General features: G+C 42.5%; 1 protein-coding gene and 1 pseudogene across 1 annotated transcript; both read right to left on the reverse strand.

Moving 5' to 3' along the window:
* Positions 1 to 2,192: 2,192 nt before the first annotated feature.
* On the reverse strand, positions 2,193 to 11,798 carry LOC108272985 (forkhead box protein K2). The gene is made up of 9 exons (XM_017481901.3): positions 11,266 to 11,798; positions 7,811 to 8,002; positions 6,604 to 6,745; positions 6,364 to 6,510; positions 6,056 to 6,249; positions 4,495 to 4,697; positions 4,153 to 4,344; positions 3,876 to 4,070; positions 2,193 to 3,756 (listed from the first exon to the last, which is right to left on the reverse strand). Exons 1-9 carry the CDS (start codon positions 11,571 to 11,573, stop codon positions 3,566 to 3,568), a joined length of 1,764 nt encoding a protein of 587 aa, XP_017337390.1. The 5' UTR covers positions 11,574 to 11,798; the 3' UTR covers positions 2,193 to 3,565.
* Positions 11,799 to 19,529: 7,731 nt separating this feature from the next.
* LOC128634054 (dynein regulatory complex subunit 3-like) lies at positions 19,530 to 22,343 on the reverse strand (annotated as a pseudogene).
* Positions 22,344 to 23,331: the final 988 nt, after the last annotated feature.

The following is a 23,331-nucleotide window of genomic DNA, read 5'->3' on the forward strand; positions in this document are numbered from 1 at the left end:
TGAACACACACACACACACACACACACACACACACACACACACACACACACACACACACACACACACACACACACACACACACACACACACACACACACACACACACACACACACTTTACATTCTATGGCCATGAGGGACAAATACAAAACCAGACAGAGACACAGGGAATGTCAAGTGTTTGAAATTCCTAAATTTATCTTTATAAAGCTGTAAGTGGAAACTCTGATCATGTCCCAATTTATTGCACTGCTTACCAGTTTGCTCCAGCTTTTATTTCCTGATTGCTAAAATAATTTGTCACAATAAGGGTTTGATTAACTGAGGCTTGGTTTGGTAAACAACAACAATAACATCTAAATAATATGTAAAATAATAGTAGACATTTCAAAATTTCATTTTGAAATGTCTACTAACAGACAGACAGGCAGTGAAAGCCAAGCAGACAATGAGAGAACAGACATACATGCCACAATGGACAAAGACAGACAGACAGACAGACAGACAGACAGACAGAGGCAGCCAGTCACATACAAAGACTAAGACACACCTCACCATGGTAATAATCACAGAGCTACATCACATCAGTACCTTCCTGAACATCAACAGTCATAGGGACTGAGGTAATTTATCGAGTTGTCACACTGCAGTTTCTTGCCGAATAACTCACCCAGACTCACCTGCATCTAGCACACAAACGAAGCGTTAAACATTGTCCACTAGTGGGCAGCACAGAGCTGAAACATCTCTCACGTGTACTGGGATTACCTTCTCTGACCACTCCCTCTGGGTTTGCACTACAAGATATCCAGTGAAGATGAACATGCTGACCTTTTTTTCTTCTTCTGTGCAGCTTATAAAACTCTTGGGTTTCTGTAACACATGCTGAGCAGGTTCATATAATTCATTCGTTACGAAATAACCTGGTTTATTAACATGGGGAAGAAAAAACACTTTTTTGGGTTTGAAAAACCAACACACAGCTGCACACTACTGGAGATCCATCAGGAGACATTTATGGGTATTGTGCCCTACAATGGATTGGCACCCTGTCCAGGGTGTACCCCGCCTTGAGCCCGATGCTCCCTGGGATAGGCTCCAGGTTCCCCGTGACCCTGAAAAGGAGTAAGCGGTATAGAAGATGGATGGATGGACATTTATGGGTTTCTACTATTCCCTTGTGGTCATGAGAAGAACTGCCATGAGCAGAGGTAACAGGGACCTGTTATTGCATCATAAAAGCTATGAGCCAATCATGTGCCAATATGCAAATATTGGGCATCCAACACAAGTGTAACAGATTATACACAGAACTGTCTTCAAAACTAGTTCTACATTACTCTAAAACAGACTGCTGTTTTCTCCATCCCTTCCCAATATTACTCCTTCCACTTCTCCATCCCTTCCCAATATTACTCCTTCCACTTCTCCATCCCTTCCCAATATTACTCCTTCCACTTCTCTATCCCTTCCCGATACTACTGCTTCCACTTCTCCATCCCTTCCCGATACTACTCCTTCCACTTCTCAATCCTGTCCCGATATTACTCCTTCCACTTCTCCATCCCTTCCCGATACTACTGCTTCCACTTCTCCATCCCTTCCCGATACTACTCCTTCCACTTCTCCATCCCTTCCCAATACTACTCCTTCCACTTCTCAATCCTGTCCCGATGTTACTCCTTCCACTTCTCCATCCCTTCCCGATACTACTGCTTCCACTTCTCCATCCCTTCCCGATACTACTCCTTCCACTTCTCCATCCCTTCCCAATACTACTCCTTCCACTTCTCAATCCTGTCCCGATGTTACTCCTTCCACTTCTCCATCCCTTTTCCTTTCTCTCCATCCGTTTAACTTTTCCTTCTACCTCTCTAGCCCACTCTCAATAATTCACCCTTCAAAGTCTACATCCCCTTCCCATCACTTTCCCTTCTCATCTCACTTTCCATTCCCCATCATATTCCCATTTTCGATCCCTCCCCAATCATGTTCTTCCCATTCTCTTTCAGTTTGCCATGTCTCTCATCCCATCGTTTCCCCCTCCTTCTCCTTCCCTGACACCATGACGAGCGTGTTCCTTTTCTTTCTCTTCAGAACTCCAAACAGTTTGTTTAAGATGCATCCCGCTCCACAGCCCCGACCATGCAACTCCATGATGAAAAAGTGCGAAAGAAACACAAGGAGGCAAAATTGTTAAAGGGTTTAAATTAATTTATAATAAAAAAAAGAGGAAAAAAATAAGCATTTTCCCAGTCAAGCAGAACAAACACCTATCTTTTTTTTCTTCTTTTTCCATACTTGCATCCTCGGGCACACATTCAATCAATCAGTGCATAGACCGGAGCAGGCTGACTGAGGCAACTAAAGCCACATCCATCCAGGGATGGAAACCCTGCAGGCTGCTGGGCGGAGCTTAAATCCTGAATATCAATCCCTTATACGGACTCAAATCCAAGCATGGTGTCTCAGAGCCTGCTACAGACAAGCCTCATGACCAAGGAGGAATGATGACGACGAGATGCAGACGTAGAGTTTTTTTGCTAGCTGCTATCTTCAGTTGCCGGCTCAGGTGTGTTTATTGTTATTAGCACATTAGCTGCAGCATAGACTTCTGTAAAATCACAATCTCGCATCTTTTACATATGAAAGTATGAAAAGTCGGGTGCAAGAAGAGAGGCTAGGACTCGACAGGAGGAAAACGAACACTTATTCGATATTTATATATTCATATATATATTTCCTTGAAGAAAAAAAAAGAAAAAAACTTGTTTGAAAGAAACAAAGTGGAAAGTTTCTTAAATGAATATGAAGACGAGCGAGTCCGATATCCTCCGCGGCTGGTCTGTGTGACGTACAATTCCATGGAAATTCATTTGTCACTGTAAACGTCCACAAAATACAAACAAAAAAAGCAAAAAAGTGTGCTCCACATGAGAAAATACTGCATATCTCACTGTGTGTGTGTTTGAGGGCTTAGCTGCCAGTAGATGTTGATCCCTTTAGTTGATGAATAAAACTAGACTACGCGAAACACACACACACACACACACCCCTCTCTTTCGTCAGGTTGTCGATCGTGTCTCGTGAGTTGTATTACAGATCAGCTGCCGGGGTGTGGAATGTGGAGGAGATGCTGCTCTCCCACACTCACATGCACGCACGCACACACACGCACGCTCGCACACTCACACACACTCAACACAGAGACAGAGGCACACACGAGTAAGTACAGACAAGTGAGCTCAGATCACAGATATAGTCTTTGTGTGTGTGTGTGTGTGTGTGTGTGTGTGTGTGTGTATATAAATATATAAATATGCACTGCAGTCTTCTGGGAGATGATGAAATGTGGGTTTGGTGTAAAAGGAAATAAGGAAGCCGGAGAGGCTGGTGGGCGGAGTCTGTAAATGGGCATGGTTTTGCGTTTTTTTTTGCTTTGTATTGAACAGTCAGTCATTAACGGACATGATATGAGAGAGAGAAAGAGAGAGATGGGGTCGGGGGAGAAGACAGACAGCAAGAGGTGGAGTTGATTTGAAATGGGGCGGGGCTGGTATTAATGCCTAGTCATGATTGACAGCAGCGGGCGTGTCCATAGCGGCCGTTCCATTTGGGTCAGAGGTGGCGCTGTGCTGCTTTTCCTCCGTTTTCTGTCGTTTACACTCAGGCTGCTCGATGTCTCCGTTCTGTCGTTTAGTGGGCAGAGAAGCAGAGATGGATGCGTGGGCTGCCAACAGGTGGAGGGGACTGGACACTGTATATATATATACACACACACACACACACACACACACACACACACACACACAGGTGAATAAGTAATTGAAACAGGCTTAACAGCATTAACCAAGAATCACGTGTCTGTGTGTGTACCTGTGCTGGCCGTGGCAATGGGCACCATGCGTGTGCCGTTCTGTGTGATGGTTTTGATTGGCAGCTGGTGCTGACCCAATGGGGCTTGCTGCACTATGGTAACCGTCTGGAGGGGCGTGGCCGCGGTGCTCTGGATGATTCGACTGGCCGAGCCTATGGAGGTGTGGGTGATGGTGGGCACAGCTTCTACTTTCACTGCAGACACATAGACACACAGTGAACACACACACACACACACACCTCTGTACAGCTTGTACAACAGGGCATGACCTCTGACCTTTGCCCTCTGAGTGCAGCGCTCCATTCTCCTGAGAAGTGTGTGGAGGTTTAACAGCGCTGATGGGGATCTGATGGAGAACATGGAGAGTCTGCATCAGAGTCTGAGGAGCAGCTGAGGAGGAGGAGGAAGAGGAGAACACCACGGGCCTCTGAACCGCTATCAACACCGGAGCACTGCTGACCGGAGAACCTACACACACACACACACACACACACACACACACACACACACACACACACACAGACACACGTTTGTTTGTTTGTTTATTTATTTATGATATGTCCAGCATGACATGTATTATGTGCTAGCTGAGGTTAACGTGTAGCGGGAGGCATGTACCGGGCGTGGCCTGTGCCAAGTGAGCCTCCTGGATCACGGCCAGTTTCGGCTGTATGGCAGCAGCGGTGACAGGGGGTGGGGCAGGGGTGGAGTCTGTTTCCAAGGGAACAGGTGAGCCCTCTCGTGACAGGCTGTCAGGGGTCTGGACGCCGCTGGAGTGGGCGGAGAGAACGCCAGAATGACTGGGTGATGCTGGGGCGCTCCTGTAACAAGGTCAAAGGTCAAAGAACTGAAAAAATTAAGGATAAACATCTAATCTAAACGTGTGTTAGTGAAAATATAAACGATGATTACGGTCTGTTTTAAGGCTATTTTGGTATAAACTGGAGTCTACAATCTTCTCTTTTCAACTGACAGTTTTTTATAAGAAAGGGAAAAAAATTTAAAAAAAGAATTAAAGAGTAAAACTACTGTACGAATAAAAAAAAATGACAAAGAACTGAAAATAGAAAACTGACGCAAAAAAGAAACATGGAAAGAAGGGAAAATTTAAAAAAAAAACATGAATACAAAAGGAATTTTGTAAAAAAAAAAAAAAAAAAAAAACAATAAAAACAATAACATCAACAAAAAATGTTGCAAGAAAGAGTAATAAAAAAGAACAAAACTAAAATTAAAAAGAAAAAGCAAAAGGGAGCAATAACCTGGTGTGGGGATAAAAGAAAAACAAACCACAAAAAAAAAAAAATGAAAAAACTGATTTAATAAAAATGAAACAAATCATGAGAAAACAGCCAGCAGGTGGAGCCACAGCACCTCAGCAGTGTTTCATCCGGGCATTTTTACGAGAATTTTGAGACATGTGTGAACCGTGATGGAAACATGTTTAGGGATGAAACGTCACCAGTTTCACGATAAACCGCCATAAAATTCCCCCACGGTTAGTATTACAGTGTCGCATTTAATCATCATTAAAACAGTGTGTGATTATCGTGATGTGTAAAACTCGCGGTATAATGGTGTCCACACACACACAGCACAAATGTGACCCAGGCGCAGGATGCAACATTGTTTTTTGAGCGTGAAAACGGATGCTACAATTAAAAACTGAACGCGTCTGCTCAATTCAGCATGAGCCAAACACCACAGATCAGCAGGAGTCAGAGTTCATTTAGTTCATTTAGAATAATAATGAACCCACCATCTTCTATTAAGTTTCCCTCAGCATTTTAATAAAATCTAAAACCACAAAGGCTGGGAATTCTCCCGAGCGCAGTCACCGCCTCCCGCCGTGTTCTAACTGAAATGAACTAAATGATCGCAGCGAGCCTAATGACAACCGTCCATCACGTTATAATCAAATATAAACTCGAATAAACCGAATAAATTCCTCGATCCGCAAAAAAATTAATTTAAAAAGTCATGTGACCTTGCCTCAACAAATAGTCGGCTCAGAAATGTATTGACTCTTTGCGCCGGTTTCCCCGGAAGTGAGGATTTTGCTCTGTCGAACACGCGGGATGGAAACGCTGCTTTATTCGCAGAAGTGTTAAGCAGCATTCCGATTTTTGAAAAATTTAGACCTGCGACTTGGTTGGATTTGTCTGTAAGCTCCGCCCACCTGGAGGAGAGGGGTCCAAGCGGGGTCCTGAAGCAGGGAACTCCTCGGGGTCTGCGCTTCCTGAAGGCCTGCTCGACGAGTTTCCCCTCCGAGGACGGGTCTATCCTCCAGAACGAACCCTTCCCCGGCTCCTCCTGAGAGCGCGGAACCTTGATGAAGTACCGGTTCAGAGACAAGTTGTGCCTGATCGAGTTCTGCAACACGCACAGACGCACATTCTAATAAAATAATCAACACCTTCTGACCAATGAGAATGCAGAATTCACCAGCACTGTGGTGTGAGCTGGTGTTTAATGTGTGAGGCTGACCTGCCAGCCCTTATCTGCACTCCTGTAGTAGGGGTAGTTCTTGGTGATGTGTGTGTAGATGCCGTTGAGTGTGAGCTGTTTGTCCGGAGCGAGTGTGACGGCCTGCACGATCAGCTGAGCGTACGAGTACGGAGGTTTAGAGTCGTCCTGCAGAGAGACGGACAGGACACGGTTACAGATCACATGACTTAACCATCGCATCAGTCTCCACAATGAAGGGAAGCGTGCGGGAGCTCTTACTTTGGGACTGTCTCCTCCAGACGCCTCTTTATCGTTCTCCGACTGGGAGTTATCGTTGAGCAGGTCTGAGGACACGAAGCGGCCCAGTTTATAACCCGAAGTACCAGCACCACGGGGACTCGAGGGACACGAGTTCGCCGCACTGAGAGAGAGAGAGAGAGAGAGAGAGAGAGAGAGAGAAAGAGAGAGAGATAGAGGAAGGGATGATTCTGAGTACCGTCATGTACACAGATTTAATTTATTACAGAGAGCACACTGGTCACGTGATCACATTCCTTCTTGAAGAGCCTGAGCCCTCAACACAGTGGAAATCATCTGCACTCGTGAAGCTCCGACCTTCTGTGATCTACAGCGCTCAAGAAGGAGGCAGCGGAACGGACTTTGGAGCTCTATTTCAGGCTAATACGACACTCTGGCGCTGATCGTTTTCACGCTCCACAGATCGGAACGTTTGTTTGTTCGTCTCTGCCAGAACCAGACCGCGGGACCCTGACTGGTATGGCCGACCTCGAATCTCTGCTGAGCTTGCAGTCTCACCTCACCTCTCAGCAGCAGTGCTGGTATGAAGCTGTTATAACGTACACAGTGACAGAATTTTAAAAATAATAATAATAATAATAATAATAATAATAATAATAATAATTATAAAATGTTTATAAGTTTTCTCCACAGCATCTTACACTCCCAGCCGTCTGTTCTACATGTACTCGCACAGGTTTCCTGTTTTAGACGCCGCGATATCACAGACTGTACAAGAGACAATCGTGCTCTCTTTATTTTAACTCTAGGTATACACATCACAGAGTGTAGAAGTATTGGCACCCTTTACCCCGATCCACTCGCTCCCAGTACATGCTGTAAGAATGGATGATTTGCCAAAATATATCGCCTCATAGAACACTTTAAGACGCGATTTACTTATTTTTACCCGTAGATGTAGACTCGCTATGAATTCAGAGATTTTTGTCCAGTATTTATAAAATAAAAAATTGCTTGCAGAACAATCAAAGACTTTTATACTCTGACATTTACAACCTCATCACATTGATGGTGTTATTTATTACTTGCCTCATTTAGTACATGCATTTCTATATATTTCACCTCTTTACCAAATTATATCTATGTTGAAAGATCATTCCAAAATATCCTTATACACGTTTAAATAACCTTCCTTAAATAAATCCGTAACAGGATTGTGTGTCTGTACCTGATGGTCCCAGTGGGCGAGGGTAGAGGGCTCATTAGGTGAGCGATATTATCAGGGATGTTGATTGACAGTGGCGAGATCTGAGGCTGCACCGCCTTCACCGGAGACTCTGCCTCCTTCGGCTCCTTCTTCACCTGCCCCAACGCTGTGAAGGTGATCTTTATGCTCGTACTGGGGAAACGGAACGTGCACCTAAACACACACACGGGAAACAGAGTAGAGAAATAAAAACACATGATGATGATGATGATGAATAATGTTTCATCATATTACACACTCTCAGTGTAGTGGTGTGTCTCGTAACGAGGCCCTGGAGGCTGTGTGTGTGCGTGCATGTGTGTTTGTCTCAAGACTGTGCTAAATTAAGTGTTCTCTTGATAAACTACGGTTGTAAACACTCCGAGTGGCAGATGTAAACAGCCGAGCACGGAGATGCAGAAACACAGAACCAAAACTCAAAGAATTCAATAAAATAAGTGAATAAATCTAACGTTAGAAAATAAATAAAAAGGCGTAAGTAATGTATAACGGCCACGATCCTGCATGTTCATGGTTTTAAACCCTGTGTGTTTACCTGTTGTTGCGTTTTAGACGAACAGGAAACTTCCATAAAAAAAAAAGAACAGAATGACACAAAAATAGCCACAATCAGCGATCTGCGGGGTCCAAGCACCTTTCAGAAAGGACACGCACACCGACCGGCTCCGGCCAAATTCCGCAGAACACGCGAGACAGACGGAAAATGAACACCATGTCGAAGTTTGGAGATATTCGCTCAATTCTAACCTTGCGTTTAGTGTTTAGTTGCTTGAGTGATGTCACAGGTGGCATCTTAGATATACGGGTCATTAGAATATTAAGCCAAGCCCACTACGATAGCTTCTGGTCCGTGCCATCGGCTGCTGTTTGAGCTTATTACATTTTAATTTTTTTTTTTTGACAAAACATATTTAAACACTTTACAGTGAAATCGCAGCGACTTGAGTTGAACTGCAGCTGAACGGCGACACTCCGACTGGTGTCACCCCAAACTCCTGTCCCAGCCGTGAGTGTGTGTGTGTGTGTGCATATAAACATTAGTGCAAGGAAAAGAAAAACAAGTCCTGACAGGGAAGCTGCTGTTAAGCATTTTAACACCACAACATGACACACCCATAAACACACACACACACGCACAACCAAGTCATGGGAAACCTTTCAAATGTTGCTTTTCAGAGCATGAACATACATGCACGCGCACACACACAGAGCCATGCACACACTGCATGTCTGCACACATACACAGAGCCATACACACACTACATGTGCGCACACACACACACACACACACACACACACACACACACAGAGCCATGCACACACTGCATGCACAAATACACTAACCCATAAAGAATACACACACACAAACAAGGCTTGTCTTCATCCACTGTTAAGGAGGTGTGTGTGCGTGTATATATAGAGTGAGACACTTGTTAGCAAAGGAATACTTGGCTTTCTAAACACTGCATATTTTCCAGAAGGTGGCGCGCGTGTGTGTGTGTACTCACATCCCCTTCAGCTCAGCTACGCATGAAGGTCACATCCACACACCACCTCACCCAGCCCCCAAATCTCTGGAATCCCTGACACTGTGTGTGTGTGTGTGTGTAATAATGTATTAGAATAAGAGCATTCATATAAACTTGCACTAATGTCAGACTTGCTATTACTAATCTAATCTAAACTAATCAACACCTTCTGACCAATCAGAGAGCAGAACTCAACACTGTGCTATAAATCAGTGTCTGGATCAACACTGATGCAGGAGGAGGATTGTAACAGCACTAAACACCACTTCCTGTTCCTGTGTACGAGGGGGAGTGTGAGATATTACACACACTGCACATCTGGACTTCCTCTCTGACCACTCACACACACACACACACACACACCTTCCCCTGGGAAATGGACTCTCTCTGCCGCACAAACTTAACAGCAGGTGTGTGCTAATTCTAATTGGTGAAATTTCTGTTTAACCGAACCAATAAGAGCTCAAACACTACACCAGTGTGTGACCTGAGATTGACCTTCCTGCACCATTATACTCTCTCTCGCTCTCTCTCTCACACACACACTACAGACAACACTTCATTTATCTATCCTGTGCCGTTATTGGCCCAATACAGAAATAGCTCCTTCTCTTTTCTGATTTTTATAAAACTCTGATTCATTTTACAAATTTATCAGAGTTCATTCATGTGTTAATGTCCGAAACAATCCTTTATCACACGCTTTCCTAACTTTCTCCTTTCCTTCACGAGACATTTGCAGGATTTAAAGCAGACACTTTGGCAGTTTTGACCTCTGTCCTGCATCTGTGAAACTCTGGTTCCTCCAATTAGCATCTCTCTCTCTCTCTCTCTCTCTCTCTCTCTCTCACACACACACACACACACACACACACACACCTGCTGTTAAAGACAAACAAGGAAGTGGGTGTGGTTTACACACAAACACACAGCTTCTGGTTATGACAGTAAAGTGTTTTGTCTCACTGTGTGAGCTGAAACGCTGGTGGTGCAGAGAAACAGAAAACACTGTTCGGAATAAATGGTACAAAGTGTGTGTGTGTGTGTGTGTGTGTGTGTGTGTGTGTATCAGACATTAACATCAGCCTTGAAACTGTGCCCAGAAATCAGACTGTTTATTTACTCTACTGCACTAACCTATCATTTACACAAATCAACCACACACACACACACACACACACACACACAGCAATAACAAAACTAGTAATAAATAAGTCGTGTGTGATTTTAAGCGACGGTTCACGAATAAAACGGGGCTTCGAGGGAATTTTATGGAAATAAAAAGTAAGTGAATCGAAAACATTTACGTTTCTAGTGTTTATTTATGAATGGATGACGTCAATGCTAATGCTAGGCAGTTATCTGTGGAGAAAGAGAGTGAACTGAAATTAAACTCAAACCTAACACAGCTGAGAGTGTAGTTTAGTGTAATATATATTTTAAAAAATTTTAACGTGATGAAAGAAAAACCTCAGTAAAAAAAAACAACGCACGCGCTCTAAACACGGTTAGTTTGTTTATTTATTTATTTATTAAACTGTCTTGTAATCGTGAAACACTCCATGGGGATGCAGGAGACGCACGTGCGCCACGCCACGTAAGAGTCAAAACAACAACAATAACGGTAAACAGTACGCGCGAGCGCCGATTTCTGCATTTTAATAACACGCTGTAGTAAAATGTTGTGTGTTTTCGTGCCTACATAAAAAAAGTGATCTTGCAGTTTTAAATAATGATGATTGTTTATGTTAGGGATGGAGCTCACGCGCTAGCAGGCAGATGAGTTTAGGTCACGGTCGCGCGCGTGTAACTAACACTAATGGCAGATAGACAGAGAGAGAGGCACATGGCCGATAGTGAAAGTGTGTGTTTGGTGGACGCACTCACATTCGGGGCAGCTGTAACGGAGGAGCTCCTCTGCGCAGAAACACGCCGTCCACGAACACGCCGTTCTTCCCGAGGCAGCGCAGGTAGAAGTCCCCCCCTGCCCCGTCCTCCTCTCCGGCCGTGAATAGCTCCAGGTGCCTGCGGGAGATGAAGCTGGAGTGGCCCATGCTCACATCCACGGAGCCCTGAGAGGAGTTCCGGCCCACCGTTACCGAGCGCTTCTTCATCAGGTACTCGAACTCGCGGCCCTCCAGCCGGGCCACCGCCGGTCCGGACAACCCGCTCACCCCCACCGACACCGCCGCCATGTTACCCCACACAACGGCGTATAATCCTCACCTACTGCCCAAAACAAACGCGATGCTTTCTCCTGACGCCTCCTTATAGCCGGCGTCGCTATAAAACTAGTATTTGTTCACAGGCACGTCCAGAAATTCCAGCTGAAATCAAATAAAACCGAAGCAGGGTCTGGACAGGAGAAGCGTAAACGTGCCAGACCGCGGAGCAGCGGCTCAGAGAAAGATGCACGGGGGAGAAAGGAAGAGAACCAATCACAAGCCGCGCTTGCGTTATTGACACACACGCGGTCCAATCAGACCTAAAAACGGAGCTGCTGTAATTCGAATGTGAGCCAATAGGAGAGAGGAACACGGGCGGTTTCTGGAGTGAAGGTCGGTTGCGCCGTACATCAACACGGCCGAGTGTAAACAAAACACGGAACCGGAGCCTTTCACTTTTTTTTTTTTTTTTTTTAACTTAAACTTTTTAAACCTTAAACACCGACACGAAATGTTTCAGATCATTTTATTCTATTAGAAAAGAACGTTATTCAAATGATAGTGAACTGAGTTGGTACAGAAACTTTTAAATACTTTTAAACTGACAGAGTGAAGTGTAAACAACAATAAAGCAACAAGAAGTAGACAAAATATCACACTAGGCAAATAGGCAGATAATAATGATGATGATGATGATGATGATGATGATGAAATCAATACAGACATGACGGAAAGAAGGAAATGATAGTAATATAGACTGAAACTATATTTCATTTTTAAAACGTGTGTAAAAATAAATAACAGTGCCGTAATTAGGCATGTAAAAGTAACATGGCAGTGAAGACAAGCAGATAATAAAAGCTAGAGTAGAAAAATATGTTTGATTTGTTTGTTTGTTTTTCTTGATGAATGTTTAAAGTTTATTCCAGGTCTTTGGCACACAAAAAGCCAATCAAGCACTCATTTTAAGTTTAATCTTTTTTTTTTTAAACTGTAAATAATTACATGTAAATATTCTCGATAAATATTATTCTGCTTAATTTTTTCCCCTACTAAGAGCTAAAATACCTTACAACTTTTAAAATAAATAAATATTTTAAAATAAAATTCATACAGAGATTAATAAATGATGATCAATCTGAATGGGATGTTGATTTATCATGGCGGATGACGTCACCACATTAAAGATGTCCGTTTAAAGCCTCATTATAGTGATGAATGAATGAATTCCTCCTCAGCAGGATCTGGGCCTGTTCCTGAAGATCCGCTCCGGGTTTTACCTCCAACTTCCTCTGCAGCAGATGGAGCAGGACCTCACACCTCGCTACCCACAATTCATAGCGCGGTCAGGCTGGTGCGTGGATATAAATATTAGGGGTGTAGCAATATAGACTCCGGTCACGATTCCATGCTTGGAATATTGTGAATAAAATTATGACTGAAAGACTCATTTTTTTGTTTGTGAATCACAAACAGTGCAAAACAATATACATTTCTGTCTGCATGAAACAAAATAAGTAAATATCAAAACTGCTATAAACAGAGGTTTAATATTGTAAACAAAATGCACACCATATCTTAAAAAATAAATAAATATATTTATTCATTTATGTCGTGTTATCACAAACCCCTCTGTCATGAAGATGCCAGAAACCTTAAAGTTACGGCTTTACCTCTAACTATTACAAAGCACTGACACTGGAGACTCCTTACAGAAAACGTGTTAATATAAACCTTCGCTATTGTCAGTGCTGTAACTAATCAACACCTTCTGACCAATCACAGCCCAGAACTCAACAGCACTGTGGCATAGTACATTTGAATATTTTGATATATCATTGTTTATGAATCAGATCGTTTTTTAATACACTTCTATAGCAGGAGTGTTTGTGTAGAGGGAATGTAGGTGAAATTAGCTATCTTATACACAAAAGTAATTATATATAGAGAGAGAGAGAGTAAAGGCTTACAACAAGCAGGGAAATCAGGTCAGAGCTCACATTGAACGTGTGGCTTTGATGTGAATCCTGAGCTTTTCTGCTCCACAAGTCGAGCTACACATGCTACTCCTGACACACCAGTGATCCCGACTCCTTCTACTCTTTGGACCTGCCTGATCCATCATGGTGCCCTACTTTTGGTTGGAGTTCTCATCATGCTGAGGATGGCTCCACATGGTGTAGCCTAAAGATAATTGAAATCACTGAGGATGTAACCACTTAAACTACATAAAGATGCTTTGGACCTCAGTTCAGTTGGACCTCAGAACAGTTATGCTATGATAGCTTTAGCACTACAATTACCACAAACAGTTTTATACTCAAGTATCCATCAGTGAACAAGTTCAACAAAACAGACTTCATGTAGAAACTGTAATGAATTTCCTGGTTTTACAACTGCACTATTTCAGCATGTAGTATTAGCACATTTATAGAAGGGGTGTATTTATTTATAATCGCACTATCTGGTGTCACCCTGATAAGGACGGGTTCCCTTCTGAGTCTGGTTCCTCTCAAGGTTTCTTCCTCATATCGTCTCAGGGAGTTTTTCCTCACCACCGTCACCTCTGGCTGCTCATTAGGGATAAATTCCATCCATCCATCCATCCATCTTCAACCGCTTACTCCTTTCCAGGGTTGCGGGGAAACCTGGAGCCTATCCCAGGGAGCATCAGGCACAAGGCAGGGTACACCCTGGACAGGGTGCCAGTCCATCGCAGGGCACACAATCACACACCCATTCATACACCCATATATATGATATCCTGAATTTATATATTTCTGTTGAGCTGCTTTGAGACAATGTCCACTGTTAAAAGCTCTATACAAATAAAACTGAATTGAACTGAACTGAACAAGTTAGCAAGTGTTCAATTAGAGACGATTGGCTCAAAATAAAAGTCCTCACTGAGACTTCAATTGCCTGTAATTACCTCACACCAGCAGTAGATGACACTGTGCTCTCTGTTTGTAAAGCTCCAAAGCTTCTGCTGAATTACATTTACAGTCATGAAGAAACCCCAGAAGCTTCACCAGGGTTCCTCGCTACAAATTCCCTTCAGAAAGTTGTTCCTGTAGAAGGTGATCTGGCCGTCTAACCGGGAAAACAGCAGCTCGTGTTCTTTTGATTTTACAGCGGACTTGCACACCGCCCCCTGCTGGAGGATTCTGTAATCATCACTCAGATAACGAGGACAAACTGAAACTAAACCTTACACATGCGGTGCTGTATTATTAAGTACAATTAGTCAAATGATAAGATATATATTTTTCCTTTTCAGGTGGAGGGATCAGTCAGTAGTCAGTCAGTCTCCTTAGTGTATTACTTACAGTGGGGTCAGTACAGCCAGTTTTTTTTTTTTTTTTTTTAACAAAAATGATCAATTATAAAATGATTATCGACAGGTGCTCGTTATTTTACCTAAACAAACCTTCTGTATGCTTGAAGGGACTTTATCAGTTTGATCAACATGTGTGTTTATAATATATATCTTAAAATCTTGAGAACATTGCAGTGTTATTACATTATGTGGCCGCTAGATGGCAGTCAAAGACCACAAAGATCTGCATTAACGCACTACTTTTAGATATCGCTGCAATTTTTTAAACATGAGAAGAGAGAGAGAGAGAGAGAGAGAGAGAGAGAGAGATGATATTTGTGATGTGCAGATGTTGGAACATCTTGTGGTTAGGTCTGAACAGATGGCTAAGACTAACAGGCAAACAAAAGTTATGGTCTGACTCTGTATCAGCTATTTTTATATTCAGGTTTAGGATAAATTTATGTTCTGATCCCCCCTTTATATCTATCAGATGGCCCATTATGGGTGTTCATGTATAAGAGAAACCTTGGATGGACATTATCTATCTATCTATCTATCTATCTATCTATCTATCTATCTATCTATCTATCTATCTATCTATCTATCTACCTGTCTATCTCTCTGTCTGTCTATCTATCAAGAACAGTAAGTTAATAGTTGAGCAAAACTCTACAACCACACTGCAGCATGTAACGTTACAGTCTGAACATTTCACCGGCCAATCATTTCTTATGAATACACACACACACACACACACACACACACACACACACACACACACACACACACACACACAGAGTTTATTATACTTTAGTGCTCATTTTAAAGATTGAAACAAAACATTAGTTATTCCACCTAACACTAGCGCTGTTGAGTTCTGGATTCTGATTGGTCAGGACTAGTTGATTAGTTTTCTATAACAGTATTGCAGCTGCACATCACAGCTTTATATTAATGCGCTCGTTCTAATACATTATCGTTTCTATAGCAAAAGCCCGTTCACAGGGTCTGTTACAGCGGACGCTCCATGTAAACGGATTAAAAATCACTGACACGGTGAAGCTTTCTTTAAGGAGATGTGTATTTAACATCTGGGGAAGGAGTCTCCAGTGTCAGCGCTTTGCTTTTTTCACGTTCTCTGTAAGACGACAAGCTGCATTTCTGTTTTGTTAACTAGAAGAGAGAATAAAGAGAGGCTGGCTGCTTTAACATAAGCGAGGACATTCCACAACATTAAATGCACATCATATCATTCTTTAATAAATAAATATGATATTTGTTGGCATATTGCTGTGGTATAAGAGGAATGTGCTGTTACAGGAGAATATTCAGCTTCAGGGAGTGGTAGTGTACCTCAGCGTCATTGTTCATTATTATCCTATAAGAGAAGTTATTTGGGAATGTTCTATTCTTTATATCAGTTCGGATTATCACAGAATCAGTAAGTGTTTTTAAAATGTAAGTAAGATTATATATCCTGGATAGAGTCGTGGTGTATTTCTGTGGTGTAGATTAAGACACATCTGGGGCAGATTTTGGTGAGTTTTGTTTATTAAAAGCAGAGATTAAGGGCAGAGGTCGATGTCTAACACTCCACATTACACAGCCTGTAATTATATCAGGAAGCTTTTACTGGCTTCTCCCTGAAAGCCTGGGTGAAGCTCAGGGCGTGCGCTAAACCGCAATATGATCACTCCATAGGGACCCTATACGGCTCTCTGCACCAGCCTTAATCAAGTCCTGCAGTATCACGTTTAACAGCGTGTTCAGGAGAAACACTTCTCTGCTTCCCGCATCTGATGTTTCTCCAGTGAGAGGTGTTCCAGGGTCGGCTAAGTTCAGTGGAGTTGATCAGCCAATCATAACCCTGATCAGTAGTTTATCTAGTGTCAGCTAACTCAATACTTAACTCCAGCACGGCTTTTAATTATGCGGCAGCCCTGTTTCTCGACCACTCGCTACCCTGCTACAAAACCTGACTCTTTTCTGTTAGCTAGCTACCGCTCGAGAGCTGTTGAGTAAACAACAGCTAAGCTACGCTAGTTCACTTTAATCTTATCAGACTGCTGTGTTCAGGTAGCTGGATAATGATGCTAAATCCGTTTGATTTATTTTATTTTATTTTATGCTAATCAAGACATTGAGTTAGAATTGAATGGAAAATTAACCGACGCTTTCTGACCAATCACAATCCAGAACTCGACATCATACAAGGAGGTAACATTGACTGTTTTGAGTTTAGGAGGTGTGTCTTTTATTCTAAAGCAACCTTTGGTCTACAAAATATAGCAATCGAGGCAGAGAGAGAGAGAGAGAGAGAGAGAGAGAGAGAGAGAGAGAGAGAGAGAAAGAGAGAGAACCAGAGAGAGAGACAGAGAGCGAGAGAGATAGAGAGTGAGAGCAAGAGAGAGAGCAAGAGAGAGAGAAGGGAGGGAGCGAAAGAGAGAGTGAAAGCAAGAGAGAGAACAAGAGAGAGAGAAAGACAGAGAGAGAGAGAGAACGAGAGAGAGAGCGAGAGAGAGAGAGCGAGAGTGTGAGAGAGAGAGAAGCACAGATGAAGATCTTATTTCACAACAGTGACATCATCATCACACACCAAATAGATCCGAAGTTCTGGTTTCTGTTCTTGTAACTTGTAATTTCAGTATAAGAGGTTTCCTGAGTGCTGAAACATGCAAGGTGTGTGCCAGTGGGTGTGCACACACACACACACACACACACACACACACACACACACACACACACACACACACACACACACTGGCTCATCCAGTTGGACAGCTTTGGCCTGGAATCTGAACGTCATTATAATGTTTACAGTGAATTCTTTGTACAGTATAACTCTGACCCACTTCAACTCACCTTCATGCCTTCAAATCACATTTATTTCTCATATTTAAATACAGAGCAGTACCAGCGCCATCACTGACTCGGCTTCGTTCCAATTTCAGAACAAGCAGCCTTAAACAAAGTGCACAGAGTGCAGATTGAGTCCTGGGGAGTTCATCACACTCTTTTGCAAGGTGTATTGTTCATGCAGGGTTTTGACACGTCATGATGACAGCAGATCCCTAAACGGAGAAGAAGAAAGTGTTAACAAATATGGAGAGTTCAATTCTGGTGATTTTATATATATATATATATATATACCCTCAGAATTATTTCTTAAAACCTCAGGTGACACATCAAGGCCTTAAAAGAGGCAGGGACGAGTTAAAAGTCATCATTTGATACACTTTGGATTTTATTTAGAACCTCTCAGGACAAATTTGCTCAAATCCTTCTTATTATTGTCATTATTATAATTTCCACATTCTCAGAATGAAACTTGCCACTCCACTTGGGACAGGGCCGAGATATAAACATTTTCATATCTGAAAGCAGTAATGTATTCATCTGGAACTTACCTCTGTGCTAAACCATAGCGTACACTTCACAGGTCCCCCAAAGTACTTGATTTCTCCCCTTTGCTCGTAAACTCGAGAGTCCCCAATCCCTCTTTCCCCTCCGCTCCACTCCTCCATTCCTTTCCTTCAGGATAGGAGCTGCTGGTAGGGCACGTTGATGTTCCCCAAGTACCAGAAGATCCAAAAGAGCAGGCTGAGGAAGATGATGATGGGGCCCGAGAGCACGAAGAAATCCCAGAAGCTGAGCTGGGCGAAGATGCCGAGCAGGAACAGGACGAGGCCGGCCACATCCAGCACGATGGCCAGGACGAAGAAGCCAAAGCAGCGTCCCACACGCTTGGTGAAGTCCATCGCTCTGGAGCTGAGATCTCAGCGTGTGCTGGAAAGCAGACAGCAGCTGAGATATGCAGCATTCCTGCGCTTGCTTAACGAGTCCGACTGGAGCAAGGTGTCCTCGCCCTGCCTGTGTGACGACACTGATGCCACGTTAACATACACACACACACACACACACGGAAGGGATTTATAAAAATGTCTCTGACTGATAATCCTGAAGATTTACAATCCTGAATCCTGAGCTCAAACACACTAGCACACCCATACACCTGCCATGAGGGTAGTATGGGTGTGTGTGTGTTAGAGCAGACACTATTGTGTAATAGAGGGAGAACCCTCTATAGAAAATCCAGTGTAACACAATCTCTAACACACCTTTACAACAAAAGCAGCTGAAAGAATCCAGAACATGAACATTATTGACTTGATCTCGCTCAGTAAACGGAGAAGGAACTGGTAGTTGAAGAAACCGACCCAAGTGTATGAGTTGATATTTCAAGTTGAGGGGTGTTTTCTGTGTTTTTTACTGGCTGCAGGTGGAGAATTATAAGTGTGTGTGTGTGTGTGTGTGTGTGTGTGTGTGTGTGTGTGTGTGTGTGTGTGTGTGTGTGTGTGTATGTGTGTGTGTGTGTGTGTGTGAGACGAGATTTTCACAAATTTATCGTCTGAAGGTTGCAGGTGTGAAAAATACAAATCACAAACGTTCTGGCTTTATGTGCGAGAAAGAGGCCACACACACACACACACACACACACACACACACACACACACACACACACACACACACACACACACACACACACACACAGACACACACTTTTCCAGACCCAATAAATGAGGAAAGATTCAAAATAAATTGTCTAGAGAAAGGAGAGAAAAGATTGTAACAGTAGAAGTAAAATAAACTTTTCATACCTACAGTACAGGCGGTCAGGGGTCTCCGCTGGAATCAGGTGGGTGGATGAGTTGATGGCTCTCTTAATGATTAAACCACTTGCCTTTTGGTGAATTTTGCCGATTTGAACATCATTTACGGCAGCGGTTCTCAACCTGTGGCCTGCACGCTGAAAATCTAAATGAATAAAATGGTAGCTGTGCAGCAGCGTCGCTTTCCAGTAGAGAAAAAAATCGAGTTTTTATAGAAAGACGTTAGAACAATGGCGCAAGTCCCAGAGCTGCTGCAGGAAATGTACTGTACGAAGCTGAAGAGAACTTCATTAAACTCTTTTAAGACGCCCAGAGTTTCATGTCCGTTGCTTGTGCTGTTTAATGTGCTTTCTTCATGTACCTATTAAACTTTCCTGCTGTTACAAACCCTTAATACAGTCTAGTCTAGGAACTTTCAATAAAATGAACACGACACCAGTCGAATCAGCGCATCAAGGCATTCCGCACTGAGGTACGGACACTACAGCAGGTTTAGTCTCGTACCCGGGTAGTGTACTGATCCTGTTTGTACGTTCAGAAGAGGAACTGACCTGAAAAATCATTTGATGAGGCAGCATGAGACATCACAGGATTGATCAGAACCACTGACTATTCAGGTACTCGGTGAAGTGTGTAGTATTTCAGAACCGTGCGTTCTGACTGTAACCGAGGAGCAGCGTGGAGACGTGTCCACAGAACACGTGTGTTCAGTCCAGAACACATCAGGTTACACAGTAGAAGTGCATGGATTACTTTGATGCGGCCTTTTATCTGCTGTTTGGGCACAAAGTCCTGGCGCCCATTCGTTTGCATTTATGTTTGTGTTCCGATTGAAGACAGACAGATGTAAACATCCTGGATGACCTGGGGGTGTAAATAATCATCACATTTTCATTTTCAGGTGAGATAACACTGTAAACTAGGCTTTATAGCTGACCATAACCACACGTTCTTTTCATAGCAGTGATATCGCTTTATTGTGCGCTTCATCAGTGTTGTGTGTGTGTTTGTGGAGCACAGGTCTAAGAAAAGTAAACGGTAATGTGTTGCAGGTAGTTTGTTGAATTATTGATTACAATTGTTGAAGAAAAGACAATACAGCATGTTTTTTTGTAACAATATAATTTGTTCTTGTTTGTTTGTTGTTGACAAGTGAGGCAGAAATTTTAACATCGAAATACATTTGAACCGCGTTTTATTTTCCGTTTGTGTACAAGGCTTTGTACTGTAAGTGTTTGTGTTTGCAGGGAATAAACGTACTGGGCCTTTGAGGTGCGATAACGCTGCGTTTCTGTTCGTTTTATACTTTTATTCTCATTTTGGATTATGGTTGAATTTATTTAATATTTAATGTGCTATGAATATATAATAGGTCTAACTTAAATGCTAGTTGAATAAAGAGGTTGAGACGACTAAACTTAAGTTTTCCTAACTACATCTTATAAGTTAAGATTACTTTTTTATTGGTGAAGTAAACTTTTCTATTGAAAAAAAACTAAACATGTAAAAGGCTACTTATTATTTTAAGTTAAGTCGACTAAAATGTTTTACCATGCAGTCCAGCGCTGCTCCTCCTACTGGTGGTAATCAGGTAACAGTGTCTCCTCCAGCTGGTCTCGAACATGATCAACATATTTCTGGATTTCTGAGATGCGTTCGCGATTCCTTTCAACCTTGTCATCATGTATTGTCTTCATTAGTGTGCTGTTGATCCATGCCAAGAGCTCATCCTCTCTGTTGTCAAACTTCTGCAGGTGTGTGTCATGTGACTCACTGGCCACGTCGATCACCATGTCTTCGTCCACAAAGAGCAAGCGCACATCATCAGGCAAATCCTCCTCCAGCTCTCAGCAGTTGCCACAGCAGTCTCGAGCACTTTCTCATGTTGGTGGTTCTCCAGACCTCGACACTGAGCAAATATGCCTCGCGCATAACTCTCCACCCATGCCTGTGATGTTTCTCCCAAAGTCTTGAATGATGTCCTCTAACTGAGCCACTAGTTGCAGCTCCAGAGTCAGGAGAGTGTCCCGAAGCTGCACAATCTCATTTCTGACTCTGACCTTCAACAAGCTGTGGTCTGCTGCATCTCAGCCATCACCCGTCTCCTGGACCTCTCAAAGTCAGCAACTATTTGAGCTCGTTTCTGCTGATTGTCAGCCATGACCTTCTGTAAACAGGTGAAGAAGCATTCCATTTCATTCTACCTTTGCATTTGCTGTGCACCTGCTTCAAAAGCCTGCATGAATAATGCCTCCAACTGTATCCAAACAGATGAGGCCCGTTCAAATATTCCACAAACTCTTCCTTAGGCAGCTGAAGATCTTGTTCCATCTTTTTCGGAGCCTCTGCTGCCTTCTGCTCCTGCAGTTCGTTGTGTTTTATCTTCTCAATTGTGCTCCCATACTGGTACTGTGCCTTTTGTCCAGTTTCGTCATCTAGTAGCCTGTAGTCGAGGTGAACCAGGTCTGACAGGTAAGACAGGTACGCAGTCACAGAAGCTTTGAAGTTTTCATCTTTGCAGACTGGATTTCCAGAAAGCTCAATTGTGCACAGGTTCTTACATTTTCTTAGGTATATTACTGTCAAGCTGCAAGATCAAATTGTTACCAAGTGAGAGGATATGCAGGTTCTGCAGTGCATCTATTAAATACAGAAATGTTGAACAAACTCAGGTCTTGAAATTTCAGGAGTGTATTCAACCCTTCAAGTGAGCTTCTCTAATCTCGGAATCTTCTCGATGTTATTATTGTCGAGGTGAAGCTCGGTTATTATAGTCGATGTGAACTGCCATAAATGGTCTATCTTTAAGATGTTTATTTGTGGTGCACATACAATATGTAAAACATTATTATTATTATTATTATTATTATTATTATTATTATTATTATTATTATTATTATTGTTGTTGTTGTTGTTGTTGTTGCTGTTGTTATTGTTGTTGAACATCATAAGGTCATGATATCATGATATAAAATCAAAGAATATAAACATTTTTTATGAGTAAAACAAAGATTTATGCCCCCCCCCCCCCCCCCCCCCCCCCCGCACCCCCTTCCATTATTCTGAGTGATTCTTTGTAGAAGTTTAGACTTTCTTAAAATTATATTTATAAAAACTCTCCCAGAAGCAATAAATTGTAAATAAGAACTTGGACCTTTTTGTCCTCCATTAACATACCAGATACAGTTGACTTTCTTTATTCAGTGTGATTGCGAGACAACACACAGAGCTGCTCTCCGATTATTGTTCATCTGTAAAACTCTCTGTGGTCTGCTACAGCTTTAAAATTCATATGGAAGAGGACTTTTGTAAAAACAAAAACAAAAAACAAATAAACAACAGCAAAAAACAAATGCCCCTGAGATCAGGGGAGTAAACCAGCCTGGGCATTAGGCGCTGCAGCCCAGAAGATTTGCTCTTTATCCCAGAATACTCCTCCACTTGGAGCGGTTTGTCTCTACATAACTGAACATCAGTAAAAGAAGACAGCAGTGATGTATTTTAGCAGGCTCTATCAGGCTCACAATGACATGCACCTCACCTGAATGTGGTTTTTGTTTTTTCACATTCCAGAAGTTGTACTAAGTCCCCAGTGGCCAAACTGATGTACTACAGGTGAGATTTTGCTAATACCTCCCTTTAAACAAATACAGTACTCAATTATTTGAACAGGTCAGACATCTCGCTATAATTCTCCTACAGCTTTCAGAATGTAAACACGTGTTTTTAAATGACTTCTGTATGTTAAAACTTATGTAATTGTTAATAAATGTGTTGATGTTTTAACTCAGTGGGT

This window comes from Ictalurus punctatus, chromosome 12 (assembly GCF_001660625.3).
Source record: "Ictalurus punctatus breed USDA103 chromosome 12, Coco_2.0, whole genome shotgun sequence".
NCBI lineage: Eukaryota > Metazoa > Chordata > Actinopteri > Siluriformes > Ictaluridae > Ictalurus > Ictalurus punctatus.

Excerpts from the sequence above, each read along its gene's own strand:
- LOC108272985 (XM_017481901.3), bottom strand. The coding sequence starts at position 11,573 with ATGGCGGCGGTGTCGGTGGGGGTGAGCGGGTTGTCCGGACCGGCGGTG. Across the intron at positions 6,746-7,810 it reads TCGCCCACTGGGACCATCAG|TGCGGCGAACTCGTGTCCCT; the intron begins GTACAGACACAC and ends TCTCTCTCTCAG. Across the intron at positions 6,511-6,603 it reads CTGGAGGAGACAGTCCCAAA|GACGACTCTAAACCTCCGTA; the intron begins GTAAGAGCTCCC and ends GTCTCTCTGCAG.